This window comes from Lutzomyia longipalpis, chromosome 1 (assembly GCF_024334085.1).
Source record: "Lutzomyia longipalpis isolate SR_M1_2022 chromosome 1, ASM2433408v1".
Lineage (NCBI taxonomy): Eukaryota > Metazoa > Arthropoda > Insecta > Diptera > Psychodidae > Lutzomyia > Lutzomyia longipalpis.
In genome coordinates this window covers 4,512,887-4,531,719 of record NC_074707.1, presented here as the reverse complement: position 1 = coordinate 4,531,719, position 18,833 = coordinate 4,512,887, and the positions used below count along the sequence as shown (strand labels likewise).

At 36.1% G+C, this 18,833-nt stretch overlaps 1 protein-coding gene across 1 annotated transcript in view; it reads left to right on the top strand.

Moving 5' to 3' along the window:
• Nucleotides 1–766: 766 nt before the first annotated feature.
• The window catches only part of LOC129786570 (nuclear pore complex protein Nup88), an 850,897-nt gene continuing 832,830 nt past the window's right edge, over nucleotides 767–18,833 (top strand). Inside the window, exon 1 of the mRNA XM_055821675.1 lies at nucleotides 767–1,122. Within this exon, the coding sequence (XP_055677650.1) occupies nucleotides 916–1,122 (207 nt within the window). The 5' untranslated portion in view covers nucleotides 767–915. The remainder of the gene's footprint in view (nucleotides 1,123–18,833) is intronic.

The following is an 18,833-nucleotide window of genomic DNA, read 5'->3' as shown; positions in this document are numbered from 1 at the left end:
AGACATTTCTATCCTAAAAGAAGGAGTTGGGGGTTGAAATTCAGCATCAATCCCTCATTTTAATATTGCTACAAAGAGACAATATTGGTAGCGACAGTCTTGAGATTAATATATTGGAGAATATGAGGTGACATTAAATGAAATATTGGAAGAGAGTGCTCGGCAGCGGGGGTGCCATTTCGCATATCACCCTCCCCCAACACAACCCTTCCTCATGACGATGCAATATTCCGGAGGCTTTTTTCCCACCTTTTTCCTCATAGAAAAAATATTACAAAAACGTGGCTCACGGAGGTTCTTCGCTTTATTCTTTAACTATTAGAATCGCATTGACCTCACCCACAATTAATGTGTCAATTTAACCCTTTTCATCTCATCGTCACGCAACCCCTAAAAGGGGGTTGGCGATAAATCATTAAGTTGGAATTAATTCAAATTCCCATTACATTGCAATTTTTCCCCGAGGCAAAAGACACACCAAAACATCTAAGGCGTGGTATGCAATTAGTCGGGTAAATTGACTATCTAATTTTATGCTGCATTTCATAAATTAATCAGGAAAATCATAAAAATTTGCTACATAACCTCAAAAAAGATTTTTGATGTTTTTCCCGCCAGAGTGGTGAATTTGGCACGAGAGTGGTGAGTTTTCACCATGCGCATGTTGTCTCACTTCTTCAACACAGCTTATCCTTTTCTCTCACATACCGTCATCTCGCTCTTTCACATTTAGTCAATCTGGGGTTTGAATGAAAGGCAAATAGACGCGCATTTCTCAGTAGGCTCTGACCGGCTGATTGGAAACAAATTCTTCTTTTCCCTTTCTAACACACTATTTCCATCTCGTTTGAGGTTTGTTTTGATTTTCGCCGTGAGTGTTTCGTGAAATTGTAGTGAAAAACAGCGTGAAAAACAATGAGTACGTGCACAGATACATTCCAACTCAATCGCGAAGAGATGTTCAGGCTCCTGCAGCGCTGTCTTCCGAATGATTTGACCAGAACGCAGAATCTTGTGGAGTGCAAGGATGATGTTATTTTTGCGTGGAATTCCCAGGAAAATTGCCTCCTGACACTCAATTGGAGGGCTGCCAGGACCAAAGGGAGTGACATCAAGCATCAGGTACGTGAAATTATTGAAATAATTGCAAAATTTTTGCCAAAAATGCATTTTTTGCATTGTTGTCATGTTGACATAACCTCAATGTTGCTATTGAAGAGATGCCGGGTGATTCCGCGAAGGAGTTTTTCCTGTGAATCAGGATATTTCCCAGGATGATTGTGCCCTAAATTGCATGCCAATGGGGAACATATGCTTTCTTATTTATCCCCGTGAAAATTCACCTTGTTTATGATTCAATTTTGACATGGAAAATGGTTCATTTGTGCTGAATATTGCATTTCAATTCCCAAATGTCCCATCCGGGAGGGAATTTATGGATAAACTCTGAATCCTCATACACTCCTGCACCTTCTTAGACTATATATGAATGGGATTTTCTCACTTTTCTTCGTATTCAACCCCTTTTTCATACTAAACTATGTAGTATTCTCAACCCCTTGCATTGATTTCCGGGAGAAAAGGGGTTGGTTTCACCCACACCTCAGCACCCCCGGAGGGTAGTTTGCAGAGACGAGGGGAGTTTAATATTGAGACTATTGAGACACACTGAATGTCACCCAATTCCCGCAGATGCTTTCGCAAGAGAATATTGAAAAGTCTCGCGTGATTTAGAGAAGTCTTTCTTCTTGACGAAGGGGGTGTGCGGGGGGGGGGGGGGTGTTTGATTGAGGCCCAAGAGGGATGGTTTTTAATTAAATTCCATCATCATTTTGATTCAATAATCATAAATACGCAGGAGATGCTCTCTGGCGCAAAAGTTGAAAATGTTCCCCGTTTGTTTCAACCCCCACGGATGAGGGGGTTGATGCGCGCCTCATTTTTGGAAAGTCATAAAATCCCCCGTTGAAGACTTCACACTCTCAGCATCTCCCCCTTCTTGTGTGCAGCACATCCCAATAATAATCGTAACAATAATAGTAAAATATTCTTGAGGAGGCGCGAAAAAAGGGGGCCATGGGGTGCTTCTCGTCCGGAAGGGAGTGCGCGCGGGATTCGCACTGTGTGAGAGACACCCTGGGGTTCGTGCAGAAGTACTCCGCGGGGAGAGCAAAAAGTTGCAAAGTCAAATTTAGCCGTCGTAAAAATTGCCATAAAATCGGTCTATTTATTTTTATGCTCTCAGATCATTCTTGGGATTTATTATTTTCTTCTCTCTTCATCGTCAAATAATTTAATCAGACACAAAACCACACGCCAATGCGCAAGAATGTACTACAATACATACCAGAGTAATGTTCTGCGGATGAAAATCCACGGGATGTCTTAATTTTTAATATCAAAATCTTGTAATTGGTTGAAGAATAGAAAATAAATGAAAATTGCAAAATTAAAGAAAAATTATTTTCATTAATTTTTCTAGAATTTACAGAAATTCTATTCAACTTAACCATGAAAATTTAATGAAAAAAAATCAAGAAAAAATGAACTTGCCTTTACTCGAACCGGGGTCTTTTAGACGAGAAGCAAACTCGTTATTAACCACACTAAGCGACTCTTAAATAGAAATCGAGTGTAATTTAATTTTTATTTTCATTTAAAATCATTCTTTTTCCATTTTAAGCACATCAGGATGAAAATCTTAATTTTTAATTAATGGGTGAAATTCACTAGTCCGACAGCTTTAGATTTTTTAAGAAATACTTCAGTTTTATTAAGATTCCTTAAGTCAGGTTAAATCGGGCTTCGAATTTCTTAAGTTGTTTAAGTGAATGTTAAGAGTTCTTAAGATTTTTTCAGAGTTTTTAAAGATTTCTTTAAATTTTCTTAAGAGAAACTTGAAATTTCTTAAGTCAGGCTGAATCAGGCTAAATACATATTTTTTAAAAGTTTTTTTTTTACAAATTCCGAAGCTCAAAAACGATCAGGAAAAATCTTCCAAAATATCTATTTAGCCCGATTCAGCCTGACTTAAGAAATCTAAAATTTCGCTGAAGAAAACTTAAGAAATCTCTTTATTTTTTTTTTATTAAATTTTGCTTAAGAAAAATTGAGAAGTTTAAAAGATCTAAAGAAAACTTTATAAATTCTTATGAATATTTAAATAATCTTAGGTTTTCCTAAAGAAAACTTTAAAAAAAACAAGTTTTTTTTAAAGAACATTTAAGAAATTCTTTAGATTATCTAAAGACAGTCTGACTAATGAATTTCACCCGATTTTTTGTCCTTGAAAACCATAAAAAATATTTCTTAAAGAAAGATTTCACAATTAGGCATAAAACTGTTACCTATTTAAAGACAAAAACTAATTTAAAAAAAATTAAATAAAAAAATAAATAGAAAAATTAACTATTCTTCGTTTAGAACATTTTCATAACCAATAAACTCTCTTTTATACTATGGAGCCACCCTCCAAAGTTTTTAAAATGTAAATAAAACAAAGAATTTAAAAAATCCTCAAAATTCAATCCTATAGAAATTCTAGCGTGGGAAAAACGACGTGGAAATGATCTCATAAAATCCACGATATAATTTTCAAATGGGATTTTCATCTGTTCCCAAAAAAAATCATTTTGTGATGGAAAATTTTCACAAAACCAACCCACGAAAATCTTGGTGATGTAGCTAAAAGGCCGTTAGGTTTGGTGAAATGAGTATTTTTGATATCAGAAAATCACATAATCGTTAGAGTATGATGTCTTATTGCAATATGGTAAAAAGCGCGTAATCGCATGAGTTTTATATGCGAAAAGAAAAGGAATATTCTGTGACTTTTCTCGCATTGAATTCCTCGGCGGAATGGATATGTCTTCCGTTCTTGGGGATTGGGGGGAGCGCGGAGACGGAAAAAGGAATGAAAGAGTCGTATTCATCAATTCCATAAAACACGAAATAACAGATGGTCCTATCGTTCGTAGCAAATGGTCTGTGAGAAGAGTTTCACACAAATTGGCTTCATCTCCTTTTCCATTTGCCTCCCCCGCACACACACACACATCCCGTCATTCCATCCCTGTTGGCAAAAGTAGTATAAGTAAGAAGAAAAAGCATTCCAGGAGCAACGATGACAATGATGGATCATATTGTGTTTCACGATCAAAATGATAAAAATTATTATTACCATTAATAGCAATGCTTATACTTTCGCTCTCTCTCTATGAAATAATCTTGTAAAATGGCACAAAAGATAAAATTCATCCACAAAAAGTAACTCTCCTCACAGCCACAGAAGCTCCATTATGCGCGCAGGAGCTTTTATTTGTAGCGCAAAAAGGAGAAAAATAGTAAAAATCTATTGCTAATTCTCATCAAGACTTTATTGTTGTGGAAACTTTTACAAAGAGACTTGTATCAGCATTTAGAGGGGCAGTTTGTGTGTGTGGGGGGGTGGTATACAAAAAGGAGGTTCTTGTGAACTACACCCTCGTGCATAGATATTTCTGTCTTGAGACTCCTCCAAAAAAAGCTTTAAATAATTAAGATGGGGGAGGAGAGAAAGCTTCTTCTTAAAAACAAAAAAAAAGCTTTGAGAAATTTCTTATTTTATTTAAAATTAACAGAAAACTAGTATATCGAATACAAAAAATATTTAAAAAAAATTTATAATCTTTAATTTTATTTAAAACAAAATAACTTGAGATTTGTAAAGAGAAATTCAAAGGAACCCCAAAGATTTTTTTCTTCGATTCAAATAAAAAGGAAAACGAAAGAAATTCCCTCAGATTTCTTTCCTTTTCTTCCCACCCCCACATTCTTTGCACTTTTCTTTATCGCTCGTGGCAGTTTGAGAGGAAAAAAAAAGAACCAAAAATTCCCACAAAAATATCACCACAACTTTCAGAAATAATCGTGGTCGTTCTTCCCACCCTCCCAAAATGCAACTTTAACCCCCAACACGCCCCCAAAAAGTACCTCCCTGAGGGGGAAACTGATAGAAAAATCGACTGAAAGAAGAAAAGTTCGTGTCGTCTTTTGTGTATTCTACCATAGACAACTTTTTCCCATCATCTCCATCACAAGACAACCCATTTGGGGGTTTATTTGCAAGTTTTATCACATTTTTTGCGCGCGGGGGAGTACCCAAAAAAAAGAAAAGTTCAGTGAAAACTAAAATTCATTCGTTGGTAGTTTTGAGTGATGGTAAATTATAAAATGCACATCATCATTGTCATTTATTCTCCACTCTCTCTCTCTCTCTTCTCTACTCAATTTTTGTGCCAACATGCATCCTACATGCGGGGGAGTTAGTTCTGCACTTGCGGGGTGGCACAGAAAATTCTTTTTTTCCCCAATTCAGCACTAAATAATCACGGAACATTACCATGTCATCAAGTATAAAAATTTTCCACCCACTTCTGAAGGTGGCCATTTTCGGTGGTGGGTGGTGCGATAAGGCAACAAACACTATCATCATATTTCATGCAATTTAACTTGAAAATTTCACCCCCATCCCTTGATATATCGCCGTGTGGAGAACTTTTGGAAAATAACCCTCTCTTTGCGGGAAAGGTGCATTATTTATCGAGTGGGGTGTGCAGTCAGGGGTGGAGTCAGGGAGGGGTTTTGGGTGTCTAAAACACCCCCTAAGATTTCAATCTGTTTAATGTTTCTAAAGGTCCAAAGAAAAATATCATTAAGGAAAAAAATAAAAAGAAAAATTTTAAACGAATTTAAAATTTCAAAAAGAATTAACCGTTGGAGGATTTTGCTGGCCACCGTGGCCAATTAAAAGTTATTAAATCGCCTGAGAATTAATAGCTATTTAAAATTTTGCGATAAATTTTACATCTGTGTTTAGGGACTTTCATTTACTTCAATTTGTCGAAAGAAAATTTCGAGAAACATTTTCTTTGTGAGAGAAAATTAGAGTCATAGTTTTGAGGTTAGAATCATCGTCAAACGTTAGAAAAAATGTAAAGGTTAGAAATGTCAAATTAGCTGAAAAAAACCATAAACAAAATTAAAAAGAAAAAGATCTTTATCGTCGAAAAAAAAGTTGAAAGTTTGAAAAAAAATCATAAAATGTTATAAAAACGCGCGAAATTAAGACAAACGACGAAATTATAACAAACTAACGTCAAAGGACAGAATAAATGTCAAATATTTTAGGAGAAGTATATTGAACGTTAGGACAGTCTGTGTGGATGTCTAAAATAATGTCTGGTCTAGATAAAAATGATTTGTAAAAAAAAATAGGAAAAAAGCATTTGAACAGAAATGACACATCAAACGTTAGAAAATAAGCGTCAAAACATGAGAATAAACTTAGAGCTCAAACATTAACACTCTACATTCCTTCAGTCATTTTTTAAATTAATTTTTAGTGTCCTTTAAATTAAATCTAAAAAAATAATAACTTAAAAAAAAACATCCCCTAGAACTAAATTCTCGTTACGCCCCTGGAGGTGTTATACTAAAAAAAATAGTTTGTAGGTTTAGAATGCACCAGAGAAGAGTTCAATTGCTGAAAAAAGATTCTCTGCGTGAGAGAAAAAGGGGTTCTAGAAGCTTTTGGGATTTAATGAAGAATTTTTGTCATTCTATGCATTTTAAGTATTTTTTTTCTTCATAGAATTCAGATGAAAAATTGTCATTTTCTGCACTGGAGAGATGCAATTTACTCTTCTCCTGCATGCGCGAGGAAATGAGTTTTTAGTAGAAACCATAAAATGTCATTCAATTGTGAAGAATTTGAGGTATCATGCTGAGTGAGGAGAAAAATGCATCGATGCATTTGACAATGACGTTTTTTTTTGCAGAGATAAAATGCATATTTATCCCCAAATTTGATGCGGGGGGTGGCTTTAGAAAATTACAATTGCATTGAATTCTCAAAGAGGGTGTTGCATTTGTCAACCCCAAACCTTTCTGGAAAATATTCAAACATCCTGGGCGTAATGAAAGGGGGTGGAGGACACACAAAATCCACCCACACATTGAAGAACAATACAAATATGACTTGTTTAGTTGTTTCTCGGGGATAAAATCACCGGGAAAAGAGACAAGAAATTTATATGTTTGAAAGTTGTGTGAGGGGTTACAAAAAGACAATTCTCATTCTTCTCCGACATTCACCCACAAAACGAATAAGCAAATCTTAATATTTCCCGTTTCCCTCCCGCGCGTACCCGAATCCTTAATCTTAAGAATATGAATAACATTTGTTAATGGCGAAAAGGGGTACCTATATGGAAGAAAATTCACAGCCAAAGACTATCTTAAAAGGAATAAGGGACGCTGCTGAGAGAGAGAGAGTGCCAAAAAGGAGGCCAGAATGGATGGGGAAACTATATGAATGGCCTTTCCACATTTAACTATCCTCGGTGAGGCTGCAATAATAATAATAATTTTCACTGCGACAACAATAGAAATTTTCTCTATATCATCGTGGTATGGAATTATGACCAAATCCTGTGGGTTCACTCTCATAATATAAACTCACATGCAGCCCCTTTCCACCCCCAACAATACTTCTTTTGCACAAACCACCCCATGTCAAGTGATAATGAAGTGAATGAGGAGCAAGACAAAGACAAAAGGGGGTCATGTTCCAAGACACAAGGAGGACATTCTAAGCTGGAAAATTCTTTTAACCCAACCAATTAGAACAATTTTCTTTCAACTCAATTAAACTTCTTTTTAACTCGACGTCTCAATGGTAAAACCTCAATGTTTGTGCTACTTTGTAATTAAATTTTTTCAAGAAATAACTTATAAATGTAGAATTGTTAGGAAAAAAAAAGATCAATAAGATTAGTCTGCATTCGAACCAGCGATTTTTCTCTTGACACTCCACGTGCTTATCCATTGCATTAATTAATTTTCAACATATTAATATTGAGAGGATTTATTTGAGAGAATTTCTGTGGCCGGGAGGGGCGTAAAAAATTAGTGGAGCTCTTTGGGGCGTGAATTTAGGGATGGAAACACGGCGCAAGTCATTCTAATCATCGATTTTATTGGTTCTATTGGTTTCCCCAATACAAATGATTGCAGAAAACCCCCCACACATATTTCAAGAGCTTTTTGAATCATGTTTTGGAGCTTTTTTCTGCAAGCATTTGAATTTCCAATTCGCAAAAAAAATGTAAAGTTTTCTTTTGTTGAAAAAAAAAAAATGTCAAATATTTTTCTTTAATTACCCACAAGTTACTTTTCCACGTGGACTTTTTTTTTATAATATCCCACCCTATAACCCAGATAGGTCTATGAAACCGTAGTTTATCAATGACCGCGCGGTAACTTAAAGATATAAAAGTAAACATATTAAGACAACAACAAAACAAAACAAGAAAAAAAAACACTTTGATCGGTCTATAACAATCCACGTGTTTACATTATATTGAGATCTGATTCCTTCTTAGGAATGTAATGATCGCAAATAGGGGGTTCGGGCTCTTCGCCTCCAAGCAACAAGCAATAATATCTCTACTATAGTTATCGCCACGTGGACTTTTCATTATTCCTAATAATGCTACTAAAATCCCATAAAAGAAAGCAAAGTTTGATGGAAAATAATAAAAAAAAAGAAGGGAGACATACAGAATGATTTTCCACACATTATATCAACATTTAGGTAACACTGTGTGATTTTCACTTAATCATTTTTCCACATGAATTTTCTCCGACAATTTTCAGCAAGGATGAATTTGGTATCAGTACCTACAGGGAAATGTTATGGGGGGAGTAAAAAAGTAAGTTAGAAAATGGATAAAATATATACAGAACTATATATAGCTATGTGTGCAACCTTTCACTAAAATGAGAGGGATTTAATTGTTTCCGTTTTTCATGTAATATGGGATGGAACTTGTGCTGAAAATTCAATTGTCGACATTTTCTTCTGTACAACATGGGAATTTTCACTATATTGTTGGGGTGGTGGCAGCAATGGGGGTTGATTAAGCCGCATTTTGCATGTGAAATTTTGCACCAAACCTCCCCTGCAAAATTTTCATCATCTGAATGACTTTTCCACATCTATTTGACCATTTTAAACTGTTTCTTTTTAATTTTCCCCATACACTATTATACTCCCTTTTTTCAACGCCATAAGGATTTTCTGCGTGGCTCTCTTTCAACTCATTTTCATCCCACCACATCTGCGGGTATTACATTTTCATTTGATGTGTGTGTGGTTGGGAAAATTGTTGGGTGGAAAAGGTAGACGAATGAGAAAAGGATTCTGCCGAGGACGGAGTTGTTGAAACCTCTGAACTGTTTAATTGTTATTGGAGTGTTCATAATTGTAACAATTGAGAATGCCACAAATCCATTCACCAAGATGAAATATTTCGCGAATTTTCCAACTCTTCTCATTTTTTTTCCTCTTCCCTTTTGCATCGTTCCTGCAACTATTTTCCTCATCATACGAAGGAAATGAGGCTCTCACGGAAAAACGGGGTTTTGTGGCAAATAATACCGAAAAAAAGTAAAAAAGAATATAGGGGTTGATTGTTTCTCACACAGTGTCAAGGATATTTAATTGCTAAAGGCGGGAATCAAAAGTCTCCTCGAGAATCATGTGGGAATATTGTTTATGAAGGAATTCTTTTATGTTATTCAACGTAGAAAAATATCCTTGAATTACTTCCGGATGGGGATTGGGGTGGGGGGTGCAAAAACAGAGGGAATTTGAAAAGTCCTGAATGGATTTTCCACGAAATATTTTTATTCAACTTCTATATTTATAGGTTTGAAATAATCTAATGGTGGGTGGTTTGAATGAAAAAAATACTGAACGGAGGGGATTGTCATTAGCAGTATGCTTAAATTGGGTGTAAATTTTAAGGGTTTGTTATGAGGATTATGGAGGGAATATAAGAAAACATTCGTGAAGAAGAAAATGTTGATTTTTGTTTAAATAAAATATTATTAGAATGAAAAGAAATTTAAAAAAATTAAATGAAATGTCATTCATAAAAATAATTGAAGGCTTCTTATTTGATGCGATAGGGTAACTCACTATCGGAATGTAAAATGGTTAACATAATGGCGTAAATAGTTGATTTTTTTTACCTATTATGTCTGTATGTTTTTAATAAAAGAAAATTAATCAAAATGTGGGAGTCAAACGCGGGATCTGACCTTTAGAAAATACTCTTTTATTACTTCTGCGACGTTTCGGAGCTTCATTTTTCCTTCCTCAGGCATTAATAATTGAGGGTATTTTTGTCAAATTGATTTTCACTTTCTGCATCCACTTTGCACCAATTACGGTTCTCATCAAGTCAGTCCAAGTCAAAAAGCCATGGTGATGAGAACCGTAATTGGTGCAAAGTGGATGCAGAAAGTGAAAATCAATTTGACAAAAATACCCTCAATTATTAATGCCTGAGGAAGGAGAAATGAAGCTCCGAAACGTCGCAGAAGTAATAAAAGAGTATTTCCTAAAGGTCAGATCTCGCGTTTGACTCCCACAACATTTGTAAATTGACCGAATCTCCAACATTAATCAAAATTTTCTTTTTAAAATGTAAATTATCATGTAAAAAGCATAACGTGAAAAACATGAAAATATAACTTACATTATACACATAACCTCAACAGTGATGTGAGGGATACGGTGAGAGAAGGGTGTGCTTGCGCAAGCAAGCGAAAGCTTGGGTGTAAAAGATGGGAAAAAGTAGTGGAGGAGTATATTGAATTATTCTAAAATATAAAAACATAGTTCTGAAATCAAAATTAAAAGTGAATTTTGTGAAATTTTAAAGTTATTTTATACTTAAGTCAAGTGAAAATTATTGAAAATTGGCGATGAAGCCAGCAAAATTGCGGAAGGCCTAACGGCAGTATTGGTTTTGGACTTTGGATTAATCAGCACAATGGGACGTTAATTCTCTCTCTCTCTCTTCAAATGTGAGAGGTTTGGGGAGAGTGTTGTAGAGTGAGCTTTACCCGAATTAACCGGATCTGGGATCTCATTCTGTGAGAAATTAAAACCAGAGGTGAAGTGAACTAAAGAAGACAATTAGAATTACATGGAAGCTGGCTCTCGATGGATCATGACTAGTACTGCGAAGTCAATAGAGATCCTGGACGATTAAGTATTGAGTATAAATTGGAAAGCTGAGTTGACAAGATTTAGCCTAAGCTAGTACAACGAGGGTAATTCTTGAAGATGTTGCAGAGCGAAAGAATTGTACTATTTTGTCAATTGAGATTGAAAACATCACGCTGCGCTGAGATGCTGACCGCGGAGCATTTTAGTATTTTGGAGATCATTTTGATGCGGAGAGCCGGACTTGAGGATTGGAGAATTGAGGGCCCGCTTTTCAACGAGAATCTGGTTTGACTTTCTGAACAAAGATGGATCGACAAGGAAGCTGATGCAGAATAGATTTCATTGGTTAAATATTACGATGGGAATAGTGAGCAATTCGGAAAGGAGAAAACCACTGAGGAAAGCAGCAGCGATATCAAATCAATTTAGTTAGTAAAATTTTGCTTGAGAAAGATTACTAGGTTTTGAAAGCTCAGCAGTATTATTTATATGATTTATTTGAGTTCAGTTTTGTTTCTTTAATTTTGAAATGTATTTTATATAAATTTTCAGTTTTGATTTACTAAAATCTTGAACCATAAGTAAAATCTTTAAACGATTTGAAGTGTTTGTGACTAATTTTTAATTGGTCTGTTACTTCATCAATTACAAGGATAGTAAGGAAAACCTTAAGAATACTTCCTTTTGAAAAGATAAGAGATAGTGCGAGTGATTAGTTTAGAAACATTGATTAGATAAAAGTAAAGAGATTGATCCATTTACAGATACAAATATGTAATAGAAATTGTATATTAGCCCGATTGGGCATATTACAATAAATCCTTTATTCATTCATTCATTCACATAACCTCAAACGCTAATTTTAATTCTTTAAAAATAAAGTATAGGACACATTTTTTGCTAATATTATTGAATGATTTCTTTACTTTTCTCAATCTTTGCACTTCTTCATTTTGCGATAACTTCGCATTAGACATACCTCACTGGCTTTTACTATTTTACATATTACTTTTACATTTTTACGTGAGTTTCCCAAAAAGAATCTTTCATATTTTAAATTTCCTAAACAAAACGGTTTTTTTTTTTGTAAAATTTTCACAAAATTTCATCACAAAAATACTGTGCTTTACAACCAGTTAATCAATTACTAAAACCTTGCTATTCTTACCGAGAAACCAACGAGCTAAAAACCTTCATGGGCAAAAAAAATCAAGAAAAAAGAAATACGCGAAGGAAGAAAAGTCGCGTGATACTTAAGTATAAATAATATTTTTTTAGCAACCACTTTTGTTGTACCTCTGAAAGTGGTCTATGGCACCAAATAACGGTCAATACATTTGATATTCTTTTGTGTAAGACAATTTGCCACCCACTCACCCCCACGCGAAAAGGGTCGGCTTTTTCCCGCAAATAGATTTCGGCTTCGTGAGGTTTGAGAAAAAATCCTTCCGGTGAATGAAAAGAAGGAAAAAGAAAAGGTAATAAAATATACCTCATGGAGGGGTTTTGGCAAGGTGTTTTTCCTTGTTTTTTTTTTATTCAGGGAACGAAAGAGTCCAGAGTGAAACTCACCCCCTAACCCCCTAAATAGGGGTCCTTTTAAGCCCTTTTCATTGAGACTACGATGGTTTTTGGGCAAAAGACGATTTATGCGCGGTTGAGTAAAAATATGTCGTGCTATTTTGTTATTATCAATTTTTCTTGTACTTGTGCGTGTACAGAGGATATTAAAAGGACAATTCGTCCTTCTTGTTTGCGCGGACCACAAATTTTTCTGCCAAAGAAGGGATGCTCTCTTTTGATGCTTGGAGGTGATTCATTTCGCGACTCCTTCATATTTATTGGTTCCACTTTACCAAGTTTTCTGCACACAACCAAAAAAAATGTCCTTTGAGCATTTTTATCCGATTTTCTGGAAAATTATTCTGGGAGGAATGAGTGAGAGGGAAAAAAAAAGAAAATCCCCGTACGGTGATAATCTTCAAAGTCCGGCAATTTATTAGTAGGATTATCATCGTATTTAGGGTGAATTTTATCCAGTGTGTGTGTATAGAAAATCACCGAGAAAATATGCTTTGATTTTATTGAGTCTATTTTTGTGCGGTGTCTATGAGATGTGGCGGCAGCACAGGAGGGGGATGAGAATGGGAGTTTTTCCTTCGAAAAAAGGGGGTGTGGGGCATTGAAGGAAATATTTCCATTTAATACAGTAATCCAGTGTGATGTAGACGACATTGACTCTATAGGATTTCCATGTTTCCATGGGATTTATAAATCATCTGACAATAACATTTTCTCTTTCGAAGTTTTTTTTCCTTTTATTCTTTTGGGTCAAAAGAGAGGAAAATGAAATAGATATCTGTCTTTCTTCTTGGTTTAGATGTGTACTTATTTCTCTTCGATCTTAATGGCATCTTTCTCCTCAATGTGTGGTAGATGCGTGGAAATTGTCCCATCTCCCCCACTCTATCCAAGAAGATGATTCCATGTGGGCATAAGTTCTCTTGTATTTTTTTTCTTGCAACAGGCGCGGTAGAGAACTCATCAGTCTAAGACGAAGAGGAGGAAATTATATGACAATGACGTCAACATTATTAGGTTTTCTTCATGGGGGTGGATTTGTTGAGCGGGTGGGGGTGGGTGAGAGTAAAGTAAATCGGTCAATTTTTCATGATTTTCCTTCAAAAGATTGTCACACGTCTTAAGGACCTTTTAGGGATGTTTTTTTTTTCCATTGAAAGATTATTCTCTCTTCATCTGTGACTTGAGATTTTATGGGGGCATGGTGGTTAAGGAGGGAGTAGAATGGAAGCCACAGACGGGTGGAAATAATAAGTCTTGTCAATAATACCTTGAAAATGTTTTATGATAAAATTTCAAGAATAGAAAACTTGATTTTTTCTCTTTTAAAAGAATCTTTCCTTTTAGCTGTGTTTCTTTCAGACACAGCTTTTGTGTACCGAGCAAAATCGAAGGTCAACAGATCGGGCTCAAACTTGTGATAAGCACGAATTACGGTCCCCACATTTCAAAAAACGTATGCGCCAAAATTTTTTTTTCCGGCCGTCCGTCCGGCCGTAGTACAAACCTAAATTGCAAGAGAATAGATAGAGACTTGCGGTAAACGGCAAAGTTCAAAAGTCGACTGGAAGACGTCCGATTATGACGACAAATTTTACCCCCCCCCCCCGTCCGCCATTTTGAATAATCTAAAAATTTTGTTTTGCGTATATCTCAGCCCCTATTATAGGTAGAGGTCTGAAAGAATGTTATGCACGAGGCATAGTGTAAGTCCCCCGCATGTAACCAAAATTGGCTTTTAAATTATTGTAGGGGATCATTAAAGATTCAAAATAAGCGTGGTCATTTCCCGGAAAAGCGCTGGGAAACCTACGAATTTTCCGGTTTTTGGTGTAACCTATATTGATTTATTTCTCAATTTCTATCAATTGTAGAATATTGCGATTGGTGTCAAATGAAAGCTATATCAATGCTTAATATTATATATTAAAACCATTTTCCAAAATGCACAAGAAGGTGAAAATTCGGAAAGATTTTCCGAACACGCATTTTTTTTTCGCCTCCCATTTCCACAATATTGCATGGGACCACCTGGAACATCCCTCATTTTGTAGCTTTTTTAATCCCCTTTCATTTGGTATAGCACTTGCTGGGGAAATCTGCTGGGAAAACTGTTTTTTTTTTTTTAGTGATTTTCAATGTTGGAAAAACTCACTATTCGAAGGCTGCAATGTTATACCGGAGCTCACACCGACTTAGCCGATTTAACAATGCAATACAATGTTATACAATGTTATGACATTGTATAACATTGCAGCCTTCGAATAGTGAGTTTTTCCAACATTGAAAATCACTAAAAAAAAAAAAAACAGTTTTCCCAGCAGATTTCCCCAGCAAGTGCTATACCAAATGAAAGGGGATTAAAAAAGCTACAAAATGAGGGATGTTCCAGGTGGTCCCATGCAATATTGTGGAAATGGGAGGCGAAAGAAAAATGCGTGTTCGGAAAATCTTTCCGAATTTTCACCTTCTTGTGCATTTTGGAAAATGGTTTTAATATATAATATTAAGCATTGATATAGCTTTCATTTGACACCAATCGCAATATTCTACAATTGATAGAAATTGAGAAATAAATCAATATAGGTTACACCAAAAACCGGAAAATTCGTAGGTTTCCCAGCGCTTTTCCGGGAAATGACCACGCTTATTTTGAATCTTTAATGATCCCCTACAATAATTTAAAAGCCAATTTTGGTTACATGCGGGGGACTTACACTATGCCTCGTGCATAACATTCTTTTGATATGTAGTAGGGGTCATCAAGAGCTTTCCAACGATACCTCATTTTCGAAAATCGGTCAAGCCGTTTAGTCAATATGGCCGCCAAAATTTTTCATCGAAAATCGACCATAACTCGAAAACGACTTGACCGATTTTGATCAATCCGGGCTCAAATTGAAAGAATTTTAAGGGTAATTTTATTTAACTTATTTGTACTGTCCCTATTTTAAACTTGGACCAGTGATAAGGAAACGATCTGTGATATCAAACTGTGATATTACTTTAATAAGAGGGAAGGGATGGGACAAAACGGCTTGTGAGGCCTCAGACAAAGCGGGCCGTCAAATGGCGAGCCAAGTTAGGTGGACAGGATCTGGCAAATACTAGTGCGTGCGGAAAACAAATACACACGCATGCACAGAAATAACACACTAGCCGATCCTAAATGATAACGGCAACCGGGCCACAAGAAACCGGCAATTCCAGCCCAGTGCCATTGCCTAGGTTGCAGAAATCTCAACAAACCCTACAACTCTCTAGAACATTGCAACTTCGAGAAATGACCGCAAGAGGCGCTAAAGTCAAAAACAAAGTTTTCGAAAATTTCGAACTCGACTTCAAGACCTTTCAAACAAAAAAAATTTATGAAAATCTATGGATCCGTTCTCGAGATATGGCCTTCCAAACATTTCTTCGGGTATGACTTTTTTACTTTTCCCGACTTTGCGCGTATTTAAATTAATTTGCGTTCTAGTTTGCTCTCACAAAATTGGTACACTGAAAGAAACACAGCTCTCGTAAGCTTGGTCAGCTTACCAATACATTTCCTTAAGTTTCTGTGAAGTTCTTGCAAAAAAACACCAACACTGCTGACAGACAAAAGAAATAATAAATCTATTGATTAATGGTTAGTCAACATAGGTTTGGGGATGAATTGAAGGAAGAATTACTCTGGAAAGTCTTTCACTTCTCTCAGCTTGACGTCTCATGTTGTTTCTTCGTATGATTTTTCATTGGTTAGTGATGATGTATATTTGGAAGGGGGGGGGTGGCTTTAATATATCCCTCAAAAAAAAAGAAAGACAAATAATAATGTGGTGGAGAGAAAAAAGAAGAAGAAATTATGTCCGTATTGCCAGTAGAAAGAATATTGGGTACAGTGAATAATGATCTGTGAGTCTTAATCTATATGGAATGACTGGATTAGATATTGTCCACATGTTCTTGAAGCCCATCAGCAGGAGGTTTCGTTCCGGAGGTAGAATTCTCAAGGCAAAACTCTGTCTGTGTGCATCGCCCTCAACCCCCCATCCCACCCACAACTATCCTTATATGTCTTGATGGTTTGTGTACTGTGGACAAACATTGGATATATTAAATCAGCTTCCCTTAATGGTTGAATATCTTCTTCATGCTACGCCCAACATATATTGAATGTTATGTATATTGTGCTGTATGTTGTATGTTTTTGGTGGATTTTCTATAAGAAAATCTTATACCATTCCCGCCATTCGGGAAGCATATGTGGAGAATATAATTTATTTGGGAATGAATGGATGGGAGTGGGGGGTGTGGGGGTGGGAGAAAGAGTGACAAGGATATGTAATGCCATTTATTAATCGACGTGCCTCTTGTTCTCATGAAAATTTATTGCTCTGGACCCGAAAATGGGATGAAATTTGGTGTAATGGTTGATTTTCTTCCAGTTCATCCCTTCGGTCTATTTCCTCAATTTCTCCAAGTCAATGGACCTCGAGAGTTTGTGTGTGTGTATGTACCTACCCCTTTCGCTTCATCCCCCAACCATCGAGGAATGAATTCCATTTGAGGAGTTCCATTGTGTGGGCTTGAGAAATGGCGCAGGAATTTTTGCGACGACGAGCGTGACATTGTTTTAATTTGAAAAAATTCATCTTAAACGTTTAATAGTTTTCAATTAGAAGGTCTCCTCTCACAAAGTATACGGCCACATTAATAACAAAGTCACGAATTCTTTTTTTTTCTTTCCTTTTTGGAGAAGGACTCAAAATTTTTCTTCCATTTCATCCCCTCGTTTGAGAGAGCCTCTAAGGGAAAGATACCAAATAAACACTTTCACCTCCCATCTCTCTTGATGGATACTTAATCCAAGAAAGAATTGCAAATAATTTACGTGGCAATTAAAAACGTTCCAAATAACATTTTTATAGAGTGACATCTTAAATCGAAAGACATCATTCAACTTGGCATGGAAGTGAAGCCGACACGCGGGGGTGATGGGTGGTAAAATATCCGCAATGTGGGGGATGAAATGGATTGGTCTGGGTGTCACACAGGGAGATGAGAGAGGCAAAAAAAATTGAAAGAATGAAGGGGTGGACATGGAATTTAATTCTTTTTTTCCGCTCTCTCTTCCCATCTTTTCCTCAAAGTCTCTGTGTCTCTATATACTTCTCCATTCGTTGCCATCATTGTGAAATAGAAGGTATGGGTGAGGAGAGTGGGAGAGAATTTGGGGAAAGGTAAAGTTAGCTTAAGGGGCTTGAAGTGGGTGGACCCACCCCTCGCGTACACCGCATGTAATTTAAGTATGGGGTTTGTGGGAGAAGAATAAGGAAATGAATGTCGCGAAAAGAGACTACACCACCCCCTTGGGGAGTGAATGTGGGGAGGGGTGGGTTGAATTTATACGCACAATTGACTAGAAATAATTAATGATGACTAATTTTCACACCTTTATGTCGAAACATTACCGGAAAATGTATAACATAATGTCACCATCATTTATTACTGCCATCTCATCATATTTCAAGGTGTAATTATTATGCAGCAAATGATTAAAATCCTCAATCATTTGTTAATTTTACAATTTATCTACATAGATAGTAACTTTTACTATATATTATTACACAACGTTGAATGGATAAAGCATAATTGAATTTACGACACTTTCATCAACAATAGGGGTTAACATAAAAGATAAATTCTTATAGAGGACTGAAAAATATTGCTTTAAATCATTGGGTAAAATTCACTATTTAAACTGATTTAAGATTCCTTAAGAAAAACTTAAGTTTTCTTAATATCTATATAATAAAGAAAGGCCTGTTTGTTGGTAATCGTCGTTCCGACTTTTCTATACAAATCCACACCGTTTGTCCGATCGCGATGAAATTTGGTACAGAGGCCCCTTATAACAGGCGGTTTCAGATGGCCGTATTAATTTCCCCCCCAAAGCCCCCCTTCAGGTAGCCCCCATAGAGATTTCATGCAGTTTTTGCAAATTTTTGAATTTGGCGCCTAAAGTATTGTATGAAATTGATTTCTTCTCTTTGCAAATTTTTTCTTTTGGGTTCGATAGGTGGCCCAAATCTGCCTTTAAACCATCACAATTTATTTTCTCTCTAAAATTTGCGCGAAGCGCAACAAATCCCCGCGAAACGGGGCGAGGTAAATTGGAGCGAAGCGACAATTTACCTCGTTCTTA